General features: G+C 49.5%; 1 protein-coding gene across 16 annotated transcripts in view; it reads right to left on the bottom strand.

The window, feature by feature from the left end:
* Positions 1-16,030, bottom strand: part of EPS15L1 (epidermal growth factor receptor pathway substrate 15 like 1) — a 121,486-nt gene that overhangs the window by 40,711 nt on the left and 64,745 nt on the right. For all 16 annotated transcript variants that reach the window (XR_004434357.1, XR_004434358.1, XM_033199852.1 and 13 more), the window contains 3 exons: positions 9,261-9,422; positions 8,411-8,608; positions 6,695-6,859 (listed from right to left, as the gene is read on the bottom strand). Coding sequence is in view for 14 of the 16 variants with exons in the window: in XM_033199852.1 (XP_033055743.1) it covers positions 6,695-6,859; positions 8,411-8,608; positions 9,261-9,422 (525 nt within the window). In the remaining 2 variants the exon portion in view is untranslated. The remainder of the gene's footprint in view (positions 1-6,694; positions 6,860-8,410; positions 8,609-9,260; positions 9,423-16,030) is intronic.

Here is a 16,030-nt window from a genome sequence, read left to right as displayed (position 1 = left end):
AAAATGTGGCCAGGCGCAGTGGCTCATGCCTATAATCCCAACACTCTGGGAGGCCAAAGTGGGCGGATCACCTGAGGTCAGGAGTTCAAGACCAGCCTGGCCAACATGGTGAAACCCCACCTCTACTAAAAATACAAAAAATTAGCTGGGCAGGCACCTGTAATTGCAGCTACTTGGGAGGCTGAGGCAGGAGAACTGCTTGAACCCAGGAGGCAGAGGTTGCAGTGAGCTGAAATTGCGCCATTGCACTCCAGCCTGGGTGACAGAGTAAGTGAGATTCTGCCTCAAAAAAAAAAAAAAAAAAAATCCAGGTATGGTGGCATGTACCTATAGTCCCAGCTACTTGGGAGGCTGACTCACGAGATTGCTCGAACCCAGGAGGTGGAGGTTACAGTGAGCTATGATTGTGCCACTGCACTCCAGCCACAACAGTGTGAGACCCTGTATCTTTAAAAAAATAAATTAATTAAAGATCACTGAAGAAATACGAACTGGAGTGAATAATAATGTTCAATACTGGTTCATTGGTTGTGACAAATGTACTGTATGTGATGTGACTAACAGGAGGAACCGGGTGTGGGATATAGAGGAACTATGCACTATCTTTGCAGTTTTTCTTTTTCTGAAACAGGGTCTCACTCTGTTGTCCAGGTTGGAGTGCAGTTGCATGCTCATGGCTTACTCTAGCCTTGACCATTTGGGCTCAAGTGATCCTCCCACATTGGTCTCCTGAGTAGCCGGGACTACAGGCATGCACCACCAAGCCTGGCTAATTTTTATATTTTTTTGTAGAAATGAAGTCTCTCACTATGTTGCCAGGGCTGGTTTTGAACTCGTGAGCTCAGCTGATCCTCCCACCTCAGCCTCCCAATGTGCTGGGATTATAGGCATGAGCCACCACACCTGGCCTATCTTTGCAATTTTTTCATAAATCTAAAAACTATTCTAAAATAAAAATTCATTAAAAAATCATTGAGTGGAAGCAACTTAAATGTCCATCGATGCATAAATGGATAAACAAAATGGAAAAACAAAATTTTTTTCCGAGTCAGAAAAAAATAATGAATTTAGAAATGTCATCAAGAAAACTGTAAAGAGCCACACAACAGAATCTGATCCAGCCTTCAAAAGGAAGCAAATTCTGACACATGCTCCAACATGGAAGACCCTTGAGGACAGGATGCTGAGTGAAATAACAGTCACAAACGATGCACGAGGTATGAGTCCTCTTCTATGAGGACCCTAGAGCCATCACGTTCACAGTGACAAAGTAGAACAGTGGTTGCCAGGGGCTGTGGGTAGGGGGATGGGGAGTGGGTATTTCATGGGGATGAAAACGTTCTAGAGCTGGGTTCCACAACAACGTGAATATACCTAACACTACCGAACTGTACACTTAAAGACAGTGAAGATGGTCAAGTTTATGTCTTTTTTTTTTTTGAGACAGAGTTTCACTCTTGTCACCCAGGCTGGAATGCAGTGGCACAATCTTGGTTCACTGCAACCTCCACCTCCCGGGTTCAAGTGATTCTCCTGCCTCAGCCTCCCGAGTAGCTGGGATTACAGGCGCACGCCACCATGCCCAGCTAATTTTTGTATTTTTAGTAGAGACGGGGTTTCACCATATTGGGCAGGCCAGTATTGAACTCCTGACTTCAAGTGATCCACCAGCCTCGGCCTCCCAAAGTGCTGGGATTACAGGTGTGAGCCACCACGCCCGGCCGTTTATGTCTATTTTACCTGAAATTTAAACAATATTTTTTTAACCACTGAGTCAGAAAAAAATAATACATTTGGAAATGCCATCAAGAAAACTGCAAAGAGTCACTCAACGACAGCAGCAGAGGCCTCATTTCAAAAGTGTGACCTTCCTCAATCACCTTTTCTCGGTGAGTATGTACCTAGGTGGGTATTTGAGAAAATGGAGTTTTCATACCAAGAAACATGCTGGTTGTTTCTGTCCTATGAGGAAATGAGTACTCATGCAGTTAGAATTACTAGAGCATACACAACGCTTTGCATTTTTTTTTAAAGGTGTGTATTTCTAGAAACAAACAGGTTCATTTAAACAAGAGGAAAAAAATATTTACTTTTGAAGAGCACATTTTTGTAGTGGGCAGTAGCCTGAAAAGGGTGGGTTTGTCATACACGGGAACAATGCAGTTGGTTTAAATAAGGACTCTGTTTTAGTTAATAAAGACACACCCTCAGTGAAAACATGAATGTTTCACTGTGATATTAAAAAAACAGCACAACACCCTCACTGAATTTGGCACACACACTGGCATCCCTGTGTGGGGCTCACAAACCAGTCCAGTATTCCAACCGACCAAAACAAAATCATTAAAAAGCTGGGGCTTCCATGAAAATAGGGACAAATGGTTTGGGGCAATGACATCAAAGGTCCAAAAGAAAGTTTCCTAGCAAGGCTGCCACCACTCTGGGGCAGCCAACTTAGGGGTGCAGGACAATTCTGAGAGGTACAGAGTTAAGACAAGCCACTGGTCCAGGCTGTGAATGAGTGAATTAGTGTGAGTGCTTCTTCCTCAGCCCCCGCTTCGGGAGAATGCACCCACATCCCTGCCAACTGATGAACATGGAATGGTTTTTCTTACCTGGGAAACATTAGCTGGAGCCTCCGACCACAGGGTTTTCCCAAGGTGGGGAAACCAAGCCAGGTTCTTAGACAAGTTAAGTACAGATGTCCACAAGCACCGCAGCTGGAGACAGTGCTGACTGGACGTCAGGTGCTGACCACCACAAGACACACACGCCCAGCGAGCGTCTGATGGGGTTCTCGGATGCAGATAAAGATGGAGAAGTCCTACTCTAAGGAGGCCAGGAGGCCCACATGGAAAATCCGCCTCTCACACTGCTCCATGGAAGGAGGAATGTATTTGTTCCAGAAGAAAGAGAGGGATCATGACCTGGATAAAGCAGTGAGTTAAGAATGCCAGCTTGACCTCAGAATGAAAGCTTCTATTTAGTTTGCTTGTTTTTAAAGGTAGGATCTCACTATGCTGCCCAGGCTGGAGGCCAATGGCTATTCACAGGTGCGATCCCACTACTGATCAGCCTGGGAGTTTTGACCTGCTCCGTTTCTGATCAGGGCAGGTTTACCTCTCCTTAGGCGACTGGTGGTCCCCTGCTCCCAGAAGGTACCATACTGACGACTAACTTAGTGTAGACACCCAATGAGCATAGCACACTACAGCCCAGAACTCCCGGGCTCAAGGATCCTCCTGCCTCAGCCTCCCAAGTAGCTGGGCCTACAGGCACTCGCCACCATGCCTGGCTCTATTTAGTTTTTAATTGGCATTTATTTATAAGGTTTTTTTTTTTTTCAGTGTTTTCAGTCATCACTTGGAAGACTGCCAAATAACAGTTAACAATGGCAGAAAAGAGACTTAAGGTTCTGGGAATGTGGGTTGCAAGCCCCCTGCACTGACAGTCAGGCCTGCAATCCCTTTCTCAGGAGTCACTGGCCTGAAACCACAATCACTCCTTCCCCTTCTAAGGGGAAGCCTGAGACCCCAGCAGGATTCAGGAGGTCAGGGTAACTAAAGGTGGTTTTGATTCCACTGCACAGAATCAGAGTGGGAAATGGGATTTCCCTGTTACAAAGATACCATCAATTCTACCCCCTGCAGACCACCTACCAAGGAGAAAAGACCCATCTGCCAACTTGGGGGACACGAGTACAGCAGACAAAGGCCAGGACGAATGACACGGCCCTTCGCAGAGATGTAATACCTTGAACAAGTTCAGCAACCAGTGTGAAGTAGTGCCCTTCTTACGAAATACACATGGTAACTCTGAAAGGGGGCTCAAGAAGCTTCTGTGACATTCCTGCCTTTAGAGGAGTGCTGGGTAGCAGGGGTGTGCTGGGAATCAGTTCTCTCAGAAAAAAGCCCTGGTTTAGAGCTTCTGCCAATTCCTGTGGTATAAACAGTCTCACCATGGTTGATTTCAAGTTTCCAAGCAACTAGCTCACAAGTTCCTGTTTTTTGTTTTTCGGGGTTTTTTTTTTTTTAAGAGATTGAGTCTCGCTGTGTCACCCAGGCTGGAGTGCAGTGGCACACACCTGGCCTCAAGCAATCCTCCCACCTCAGCCTCCCAAAGGACTGGGATTACAGGTGTGAGCCACTGTGCCCGGCCAGTTTCTATTTAATAATCGGTTCTGGAAAGTCAATAAAAACTGGCTCCAGCATGCCACTGGGGCTGGATGTGACAGATGATCCAACCTTTCTTAACCCGTCCTCAGTAAGGTCAAAGTCTGGGATGACTTATTAGCTTCTCTCTACAAGTTGATTGGATGGTGAGCAAGAGGCAAATATTCTCATAATCAGATGAGAAACAAGAAATAAATATGGCTTTAAGAACCCTGACTTTGGCGGGGTGCCGTGGCTCACGCCTCTAATCCCAGCATTTGGGGAGGCCGAGGCGGGCGGATTGCCTGAGGTCAGGAGTTTGAGATCAGCCTGGGCAACACTGCGAAACCGCATCTCTACTAAAAACACAAAAATGATCTGGGCGTGGTGGCACGCTGCCTGTTATCTCTGCTAGCCTGTAATCTCTGCTACTTGGGAGGCTGAGGCAGGAGAATCACTTGGGAGGCTGAGGCAGGAGAATCACTTAGACCCAGGAGGCAGCGGTTGCAGTGAGCTGAGATCGTGCCACTGCACTCCAGTCTGGGAGACAGAGTAGAGACACTCAGTCTCAAAAAAAAAAAAAACACCTGACTTTTGAGATAAAGTCACACTGCGTGAGTTTCACATGGAATTTAGTAACTTGAGTAGAACTGTCCAAACACAGGAAGTTTCAGATGTACCACTGTGGATACACCATTCTCAGGGACTTAAAATCCCCAACTTCAACCCACAAGGGAGAACTAAGACACCTCTCCCTCGGCTCTGAAGCAGTCTTGAAGTGTTCAGAAGTAAACAAAAATCTCTCTTCCAAGTATTTATTAAGAAATAGAAACAAGTCAGAAAAATGCTTTAAAAACTGTATTTGTACAACAAGATAAAGACAGTTTTTCTTTCAGACGCGGGTTGCAAATTTCCATGTAACATATCTTATATCTACATTCCCAAAGTAATTGTCTCTCATGTAACCTTTGCCCTGCCCAAAAGATGAACAAAAATAACAAGAAAGATAAAAATCTGTCTTTGGAGTTGGGGGAATCACTGGCCTCTTGCAAACTGCCACTTCACTGCCAACTTTCATTCAAGAAAACCGGTTTCTAAAAACCTGTAAAAGGGACGTTTAAGAGGAAGCTGTTCTCTGAACGAAGACTGAGCAGGACAAGCCAAAAGCAGCGCCAGGGGACAATGCCAGATGGGGAAAGTAGGAGCCGGGTTGTGAGGCGGAAACACACACACCAAGAACAGCCAGGGAGCAAAGCGAGGAGTTCTGGCTTCTCGTAATTCATGAAAGATGAATGCTCATCGTTTCAATTTAGACGATAAAGCTGAAGATGACGGGCCCGGGGGCGGCTATGGAAGCCACCTCATTACGAGTCCACGAGAAAAGAGAGTATGGGAGGAAAGAGGGAGGCGGTACACCCAGTGTGGGCCAGACACAAGAGACAGATGAGCTCGCCAGCAGTGCCTTCCCAGCAGCCAAGGGGATGCGTGTGCTTCCCCATAAATCCTTGGGACTGAGGACTCGGCTGCTGAGAAGAAAAACAAGTCAAGCATTGAACATAAAGAGGCACGTGTGGTGTTTAGAGAGCATGAGCGCTCACTCTTATTCCAGAGAGGAAGAGGAATCCATGACGAACACAGACCCAGGAGCAGAAGGGCTCCAGGGAGGAGCCCTGGGAGAGAGGGTGGCAGCACAGAGACAGCTGCTGGAGGCACCAGAGCACCAAGGAAACATCCAGACCCGCGCGGCCCAGCCCGTCTGCTCCCGCAACAGCACCAAGACAAAACGGGAAGCCGCATGTCCCCAGGTTCGAGGCTGCAGGGGCAGACACTGGCGTGAACAGGGGGGATGTGACCACTTAAGGAAAAGATCACACCTGTCTTGGTATGATCTCGAGATCAGGGGCTCGAGATCTCTCAAAATCTAGGGGGCCGACAGTCCCCTGCCCCAGGCCTGATGACAACTCTAAGGTCATGAGATGGGAGTAAAGTGCAGAGGTTTTTAAACATAATCAAAATTTCAGGAGAGGCCAATTCTTAGTTGAAACAGGATCACCCTGGGAGGGCTACTTGCCATTATTTCCTCATCTTTAGCAACACATTTGCTTTTCAAGGTGTTCCTTGTGGAAACACACATATACATAGACACATACCCCTCAGATGTCCCCTGCCCCCGATCAGTAGAATGTGGGCTTTCCACAATGAGTAGAAACTGATCCAATTTTGGTGAAGTTTGAGAAGCCCTCTGAACTTGGGTGGTTGGCCCAGTGTAATGCTTCCGCAGAGATGAAGGGCTTTCAAAACAGGTTTTGAAAGGATCCTGGCCTATCTTGGACTTTGTTCTGGAAGCCAGGATTCAGCATGGCCACCTGTGCCAGGCTGCAAGGCTTGGTGTGAACGCACAAAGTGGCAGCAAAAACAAGAGACAGCCGCCTGCGCTTGGATGGAACCAGCGTTGGCCATGAACAGATCTGGCGGGTGGGATGTTTTGCTGTCACACCCGGGGACCAGAGCCCCGTACTGTAATACATTTATTCAACCTTTACCATGGCTCCAAAACCGCCCCTCTCTGCCAGGGAGACGCCTTCGCTCAGGTCGGCCAGGTCGGTCAGGCTGGCACCATGGGCTCCATCGAGCATCTGGTCATACTGCTCCAGGCTCCTGTGGGCCTCCTGGCGGCTTTCGTGCAACTGGGAAAGTTTGCTCCTTGCCTGTGCAACAAAGACATCATCAGCATTAAACAGGGTCAGGAAAACATGTCAGGAAAGACTTTTTTTTAAGACACAGGGTCTCACTGTCACCCAGACTGGCGTGCAGTGGAGTGATCATAGCTCACTGTAGCCTTGAGCTCCTGGGCTCAGAAACTCCTCCTGCCTTAGCCTCCTGAGTAGTTGGGACTACAGGCGCACGTCACCACCTATATTTTTGGGCAACATACCAAGGCCCCATCTCTACAAAAAATGTATTTTTTTGTAGAGATGGGGTCTCACTATGTTGCCCAGTCTGGTCTTGAACTCCTGGCCTCAAGTGATCCTCCTGCCTCAGCCTCCTAAAGTGCTGGGATGATAGGTGTAAGGCACTGCACTGAGCAAAGCAAGATATCTTTGCTCCTGACACTCAACTACAAATTCTAAGGGTTAGAAGAGAAAACACTGAGGCTGGGCGCAGTGGGTCAAGCCTGTAATCCTAGCCCTTTGGGAGGCCGAGACGGGCAGATCACGAGGTCAGGAGATCGAGACCATCCTGGCTAACACAGTGAAACCCTGTCTCTACTAAAAAAAAATACAAAAAACTAGCTGGGTGAGGTGGCAGGTGCCTGTAGTCCCAGCTACTTGGGAGGCTGAGGCAGGAGAATGGCGTAACCCGGGAGGCGGAGCTTGCAGTGAGCTGAGATCCGGCCACTGCACTCCAGCCTGGGTGACAGAGCGAGACTCTGTCTCAACAAAAAAAAAAAAAAAAAAGAAGAGAAAACACTGAAAGTAATCCTACAGATATTAACCATAAAGCACAAGAAAAGGCAGTAAATCTCTGAGCAGTCCATGTTTATGATCAACTGTGGCCTATAAACTGGCTAACAGCACAGAGAGAGACCAGTTCAATTGGGAAAGGAAGTGTGCCTGGCCACTCCCACACAGGCCGAGGGCCAGTGTCACAGCCACTCTGCAGACTGGATGCCCAGGGCCAGGACAGAGGCCTTCAACTACTGCCCACAGGAGAGCAGGGAAGGGCAAAAGCTGCACGCCACAAGAAGCCAGCGCCACCCTGGACTGGGAAGAGGGTGGGGGCACCCCAGACAGCTTAGAGAATGGGGGTCCTGCATGGCGCAATGCTCCAGGGTGGTGCCTCCTGAACACACCAGTGACTGCAGAGGACATCTGTTCTCTTGCCCAGGGACAAAGGAGTCATCTCCCTGACTTTGTCCCTCTTGTTTGTGTGTTTGTGTGAGGACCAGGCTGGAAGGAACCCCAAGGTCTCTCCAAATGAGTCATTAATTAAACGTTCCCACCCCGCCCCGCCTACTCCCTGAAGATGCTGTGTGCTCAGGAAAGGAAAGTGAACTCCTCTAGGCCAATGCCAACACCCTCTGGAACATGCCCTGGGGAGTTCTTGGCCCTGCGCCTCCAGGCCAGCACCACGGCCTCCCAAAAGAGACCTTCACTAAGTAACAAGGGTGAGAGCAAAGGAGTTCAGCCGTGGCAGCCTCGGCTCTTGGGGCTCGCTGGTCCCCGGCATGTGGCAGGGACCCGGCTCCACGGAAGCACCTGGTTGATTTCGTCTTGCGTTGACTTCAGGGACTTGATAATGGTTTCCAGCTGGACTCGCCCGGCCTGAATGCTCTGCTCCAGCTGGGTTTCCTCCTGCTGCAATCGGTTCAGCTCCGACTTGGCTCGGTTCAGATCGTCTTCCTGGGACTTTAAGTCCGATTCCTGAGACTGGATTTGCGTTTTCAATGATGAGATCTGAAATGAGATGTTAAAAGATGTTAAAGGGATTCACAGTGCATGTGAAATGGGACTCCGAGAAAGAACTCTTAGCCCTCATCCCTGAAACAAGCTAACCCAGGGAGGCGGACACCTAACCCAGGCCCAGACACCTGGCTTCCTTACAGGCCTCTTTGCATACCCAAAACAGAGACACAGAAAAGGCAGACAGGCTCCTCCTGCTGTGGAGGGAAGATCACTTTGGAATAATAAGGGGCATGACCAAGCATGAATGATCTGTCCGTGACCCGGGAGACTGAACGTCTCCATAGTTTTCTGAGGTTGCAGCCTCTGGAATCTGTGAGGAGCCTCAGAGACACCTGAGGAGGGGAGACAGGCACCCTGGAACTCCCTGTGTTGTGGGGCAGAGCCAGGGTGGGGTGTGTTCAGGGCACAGGTTCACAGGGACCAAGGCCATTCACATATACAACCTGACTTATAGGAGCACGGGGGGGTGGCCAGGAAGTCAAGCCACTGGTGCTCGGACACTTTTCCGCGTGGTGTTTGGAGCAACTCTATTGACCCAGTAGGATGTCTAAGTGTTGTGTTCCCAGGTAACATGAGCGCAGGGGAGCCCTCGGGAACCCCTGCCCGTGTGCAGGGCACTGTCCCGGATGTAGCTGGGACCCACCATCTGAGTCTCGTCCTGGCATTTCTGCCGGACGTCGCTCAACATGTCTCGGAGCTTAGCCTTCTGCTGGTCCATCTCGTCCAGGCGGTCTTGAGCATCCTGTTTCTGAGCCTCGAGCTCCTGCAAACTGCTTGTTTCCCGGTCTAGGTCATTTTGTAATTCCTAGGGAGGAGTTGCAGGGATTTACGTGAGGATGTAAAACATGAAGCATGTTCAAGATAACGGGGGTAGCCTGGGCCAGAAGCCCCAGAGAAGCCTCTGAAACCACCTGGCAGGACCGTGCTCAGGGCCAGCATTCCGTGCACACCCACGGCCAATGTGTGCCTCTTGGGCTGGAGGCCCAGGTCCACTCTCTCAACAGCTCCCTCAGCAGGTATTTCTCGATGGCCTAACAGGCCAGGTGCCAGAGAAGGGGCTGGGTCCCTGTGAGAAAAAGGCCCCAGCTCCCGGATGACTGTGGAGGGGAACATCACCCAAACACAAATAAACGGGGACAAGTGGCACCAAGAGGGTCACAGGGAAACTGCAGTCACACCTTGTGGGCAGGGAAGATGCCTGCAAAAGCAACATTTAGGGTGGTGCCAACAGGTGAGCAGGTGTCAGGCAGGTGAAGAGCCAGGGGCAGAGCCCGGTGGTGGGAACCACAGGGGCCCTGGGGTGGGGGGATGTCGCACTCCAGTTGGAGCAAAAGGGAACGGGCCGAGGCATCAGAGGCTGCACCTCGCAGGCCACGCCAAGGAGATGGTGCTGGGCTCTGCAGTGGGGAGGTGGGATGTGCAAGCGTGGGAGGCAGGACATCATGATTCTGTTTCTGAAGCTCTCTCTGACCCCCTGGGATGGATCCAGATGGTCAGCCCGAGACTCTACCGCCCCATGATTCCACTTCCAAGAAAAGCATCCTGGAGGCATATGACATGTGCAGAGGCACACAATGTCTTTGACAGCAAAATCCGTAAACAATGCAGATGTCCATGAGGTACTGGCTGGAAGGTTCCAGCACAGCCCACACTGTGGGACACTCCTTGGCCATGGAACGGGATGGCGCCGGGTGCTCTGCCTTACAGTAGGACATGAGCACATTGCATTTGTGTGAACAGGAAGGGGAGGGTATGCCTTTCTGGAAGGCCTCCACCCCAAGGAGCTCATAAACAGCACCTCCAGGGATGGGGGCACCCAAGGAGAGGGCAAAGGCTTCTCACCTCCTGATTTTCAACTGTGCAAACGCATTATCTGTCTTTAAGATAAATAACCAAAGCTGAAATAGCACAAGCGGGCATTGTGAGAAGCCCCCTCCCTCCAGCTGCCATGTGGAGCGTGATGCAAGGGGCTATCAGGACGCAGGGACTGCAGAGGCCTTGTGTGGGGTCCAGGGAGAGGCAGTGGCAGCTGGGGCCTGAGCAAGGTGGTGGTCATGAGAATGGACAGGACGGGTGGGTTTGCAGGGAGCCATGGCTGGGCGGTGGGGCTGAATCCCAGAACCAGTCTGGGCTGCTGGGGTGGCTGGTGCCGTAAGATAAGAAAACCAGAGGTGGCCCGGGGTCTCCTCACTACAGGGACAAAGACGTCATGGCACTTCCCTGCTTCAATGGGCAAACCATGCCTCAGGAAGCTGGGGTCTCCGCTCCCCAGCCTCCCTGCCTCTGGCCTTTCACTTGAGGGCTGGATCTGGAGGGGACAATCAGGGTCACTTCTGGACATGTTTGACAGGAAACTCAGGAGAAAGACTCCAGCCAGTGTGCCAGGAAGGGAAGACACTGGAAACACGAAGTCAGATGTGTCAGCATCAAGGTGGTATTTAAACATGTGGGAATGGGTGAGGTGTCCAGTGGGAGGCTGGGGAGAGTCCGAGGTAGCCCAATGCTCCGAGCGATGCTCCCACCAGGGACCGAAGCCTCTAGAGCCTCCTAAGTCAAACCCTGGCCCCATCACTGGGTAGCACTGGCAGCAACTCCCTGATGTCCTGGGCCTCAGGGTTCTAGTTAGGGCCACACTGGCTCCTTCCAGGCCATGGCCCATGGCTCCAGGACACCAGGGGCTCCAATGCCTTTGGTCTGCCCAGAGAAGTTCCCTCCTTTACGTCCCCCTCAAACCAAAGATGACAAAATGTGTATACCACACACTTCATGCACAGAGCAGAGACTATTTGCCCAGAAGAGGCATGACAGGAGGACGAGAGGGAACTCACTGGCCACGTGCCGTGTACTGAATGTCTGCTGTTGAAATTCTCACCCCCAAGATGATGGTATTGGGTGTGGGGCCTCTAGGAGGTGATTAGGTCATAAGGGTTCAGCCCTTGTGAGTGGGATTAGTGGCCTTATAAAAGAGGCCCCTGAGAGCTGCCTCAATCTTCCCACTGAGTGAGGACACAGCAAGAAGGTGCCGCCTATGAACCAGGAAGTGGGTCTTCACCAGATGCTGAACCTGCAGGCCCCTTGATCTTGGACTTCCCAGCCTCCTGAACTGCGAGCAGTAAACTTCTGTTGTTTATAAACCACCCAGTGCATGGTGTGCTGTTATGGCAAGCTGAATGGACGTGTGGCACTAAGACACACGTGCCATGTCAGTGTCTGCAGTGACAAAGGTGCTCAGGGTACCTCACCATTTCTCTAAGAGGGTTCTCACAGTCTAAACCCCTCCTCAGAAGCTCCTGCCCTACTCACTCTTGGCTCTCCCTTACCTTTATTCTCCCTGCTCCCCAGCATTTTTTTTTTCTTTTGAGACAGAATCTCACTCTATCACCCAGGCTGGAGTGCAGTGGTGCAGTCTCAGCTCACTGCAACCTCCGCCTCCTGGGTTCAAGGGATTCTCATGCCTCAGTCTCCTGAGTAGCTGGGACTACAGGTGTACACCACCACGCCCAGTTGGTTGGTTTTTGGGTTTTTTTTTTTTTTTTGTATTTTTAGTATAGACTGGGTTTCACCATGTTGGCCACGCTGGTCTTGAACTCCTGGCCTCAAGTGATCCTCCGGCCTTGGTCTCCGAAAGTGCTGGGATTACAGGTATGAGCTACCGTGCCCAGCCTTCTTTTCCTCTTCTTGATTCTTGCTTTCTCCCTCCATGATATATAAATCAATAAAACTGAAATACACAATTGTTTAAACCTTGCTGGGTAATTTTTTGCACATAGTTTCTCCTGCATTTAGGAAACTGAGCTGCAGTTTCCTTCAGGGCAGTCTCTGTCTTCCCCCTTCATTGAAAAAGGTCATTGCTCAGTCAGGCCACAGCGCAGCCAACCCCCATGACGTGACAACTCCTGGATTCCCCTAGACACTAGTGGAGACCCTAGGCCGGAAGGGGTGGCTGCTGATGGGACGGGGCTGTGTCTCCAAAACCCTGAACTGAGGCATCAAGTCTAACAAGTTTGGGGGTGAACACTGAATAACTGAAACAGAGTTAGTTGTGGGAGTCAGGGTGTGGGGTGGCCACATCTAAGGGGAGTGATGGATAAGGGAGGGGAAGACGGGAAGAGGGTTAGGCCTGGTGTTACCTGGACACCAGGTAACAATAGTGTGGAACTGAAGGAATCTGGACCTCATTCCGTAATGGAGAAGGAGCCACCGGAAAGTCCCAGAGGGACAAAGATCCACCAGCTCGAGGTTAGGAAGGGGAGCAAAGAGAAGACAAAAATAACTCCGACAGTCCACGGAGTCCACACAATCCCTGTCAGAATCCCAGCTGGCTTCTTTGCAGAAATAGACCAGCTGATTCCAAAATTCATATGGGGCCAGGCACGGTAGCTTACGCCTGTAATCCCAGCACTTTGGGAGGCCAAGGCAGGCAGATCATCTGAGGTCAGGTGTTTGAGACCAGCCTGGCCAACATGGTGAAACCCAGTCTCTACTAAAAATACAAAAATTAGCTGGGTATGGTGGCACACACCTGTATTTCCAGCTACTCGGGAGGCTGAGGGCTGAGGCAGGAGAATCACTTGAACCCAGGAGGCAGAGGTTGCAGTGAGCTGAGACGGCACCACTGCACTCCAGCCTTGGTGACAGAGTGAGACTCTGTCTCAAGAAAAAAAAAAAATCATATGGAAACACGTGGGACCCAGAATAGCCATGACAACACCGACAGAGAAAAAAAAGATGGAGGATGCCCATTTCCTGATTTCAAAACTTCTACAGAGCTGCAGTAATCAAGCCAGTGATGTAGTGGCATGAGGAGATGCAGATAGGTCAATGGGATAGAACTGAGGGTCCAGAAATAAACGCACACAGCTACAGTCAACTCATCCTTGGCAAGGATGCCAGGGCCATTCAATGGGAGAAAGAAGAGTCTCTTCAACAAATGGCGCTGGCCCAGCATGGTGGCTCACACCTGTAATCCCAACACTTTGAGAGGCCAGAGTGGGAAGATCCCTAGAGGCCAGGTTTTTGAGATGAGCCTGAGCAACAGAGTGAGACCCTGTCTCTAAAAAAAAAAAACAGAAAAATGTTTTTGAATTAGCTAGGTGTGGCAGTGCACACCCTGTAGTCCTAGCTACTCAGGAAGCTGATGCAGGAGAATCCCCTGAGCCCAGGAGTTGGAGGCTGCAGTGAACTACAATCACACCACTGCACTCCAGCCTGGGCAAAAGAGCGAGACTCTGTCCCTAAAAACAATTTTTTTAAGTAAAATAATAAAAACAATGGCGCCAGGACAACTAGATGTCCACATGCAAAAGAATGACATTATGTCCCTGCCTTATACTATATACAAAAATTAACTAGAAATGGATCAAAAACCTACATGGAAAAGCAAAAACTATAAAACTCTTAGAAGAAAACACACAGGTACATCATGTGACCTGAGATTTGGCAATGGATTCTCAGCTGACACCAAATACGACAGCAGCAAAAAAAGAATAAACTGGACTTCACCAACATTAAAAACTTGTGCTTCAAAAGACACCATCGAGAATGTGGAAAGACAATCCACAGAGTGGACTCTCAGTGGATGCTGAGAAGGTATTTGCAAGTCACATATCTGACAAGGACTTCTACCTAGAAATGATAAAGAACTCTTCAAATTCAGCTCTAGCTATAGGCCAGGCACAGTGGCTTCCGCCTGTAATCCCAGCACTTTGGGAGGCCGAGGTGGGAGGATCACTTGGAGGTCAGGAGTTTGAGACCAGCCTGGCCAACATGGTAAAACCCCGTCTCTACTAAAAATACAAAAATTAGCTGGGTGTGGTGGTGCACACCTGTAATCCCAGCTACTTGGAAGGCTGAGGCAGGAGAATCACTTGAACCCAGGAGGCAGAGATTGCAGTGAGCTGAGATCGCACCACTGCACTCCAGGCTGGGCCACAGAGTGAGACTCCATCAAAAAAAAAAAAAAAAAAAAAAAAAAAAACAGCTGTAAAAAGAACCCAATTAACTGGGTGTGGTGGCACATGCCTGTAATCCCAGCTACTCGGGAAGCTGAGGCATGAAAATCATTTGAACCCAGGAGGTGGAGGCTGCAATGAGCTGAGATCACACACTTGCACTCCCCAGCCTAGGCAACAGAGTGAGACTCTGTCTCAAAAAAAAAAAAAAAAAAGCAATTTAAAAATGGACAAGAAAAAATATTTTTCCATATAAAAGGGCAAGGAATCGGAATTGATTTTTCTCCAAAGACTACATACAAATGGCCAATAAGCACATGGAAGGATACTCAACGTCGCTAAGGAAGCACGAGGGACATGCCAATGAAACCCACAATGAGGCAGTGCTCCACACCCACCACGACGGCTACACAGAAAAATGGGAAATTGGTAAGCATTGGTGAGGCTGTGCAGAGCTGGCACCCTCATACACCGCTTATGGGAATGTAAAATGGTACAGCTACTTTGAAAAACAGTCTGGCAGCTCCTCAACAGTTACCATGTGGCCCAGCAAATTCATCCCCAGGTATACACTCGAGATAAAGGCAAACAGGTGTTCACACAAAAACTTGCAGACAAATGTTCCTAGCAACAATATTTATAAAGCCAAAAAGTGGGAAAACCCGAACATCTATCAATTGAGGGATGGATGAGTAAAATGTGGCCCATCGTGGCTGGACACGGTGGCTCACGCCTGTGATCCAAGCACTCTGGGAGGCCGAGGCAGGCAGATTGCTTGAGTCCAGGAGTTCGAGACCAGCCTTGACAACGCAGTGAGACCTCATCTTTATAAAAAAAATTAAAAATTAGCCAAGCATGGTGGTGCGTGCCTGTAGTCCCAGCAACTTGAGAAGCTGAGGTGGGAGGATCACCTGAGTCTGGGAGGCGGAAGTTGCAGCGAACCAAGGTTGTGTCACTGTACTCAAGCCTGAGCAACGGAGTGAGACTCCGCCTCTTAAAACAAAACAAAAAATTTGCTCCATCCACACAATGGAATATTATTCTGCCATAAAAAGGAATGCAATGCTAATACATGTTACAATACGGATGACCAAAAACATGATGCTGAGTGGAAGAAGCCAGGCACAAAAGGTCATGTGTTGTATGATTCCACTGACAGGAGATGTCTGGAACTCCCAGGTATTCACCTGAGATAAATGCAAACAGGTGTTCACACAAAAACCTGCAGGCAATTGTTCCTAGCAACATTATTCACAACAGCCAAAAAGTGGGAAAACCCAAATATTCACCGATGGGAGGAACGGACGAAGAAAATGGACCCCGTCGTGACCGGGTACAAATCCATACACACAGAAAAAAAAATGAGTAGTTGCCAAGAGCTAGAGAAAGGGGAGAATGGAAAGTAACTGCTTAATGGGGATGAGGGTTCCTTTTGGGTTAATGGAAAGTTAGTGTCAAACTC

This window comes from Trachypithecus francoisi, unplaced genomic scaffold (genome assembly GCF_009764315.1).
Source record: "Trachypithecus francoisi isolate TF-2019V2 unplaced genomic scaffold, Tfra_2.0 Lachesis_group5, whole genome shotgun sequence".
Taxonomy (NCBI): Eukaryota; Metazoa; Chordata; class Mammalia; order Primates; family Cercopithecidae; genus Trachypithecus; species Trachypithecus francoisi.
The sequence above is the reverse complement of the archived record's forward strand: the minus strand, read 5'-3'. Positions and strand labels throughout refer to the sequence as shown.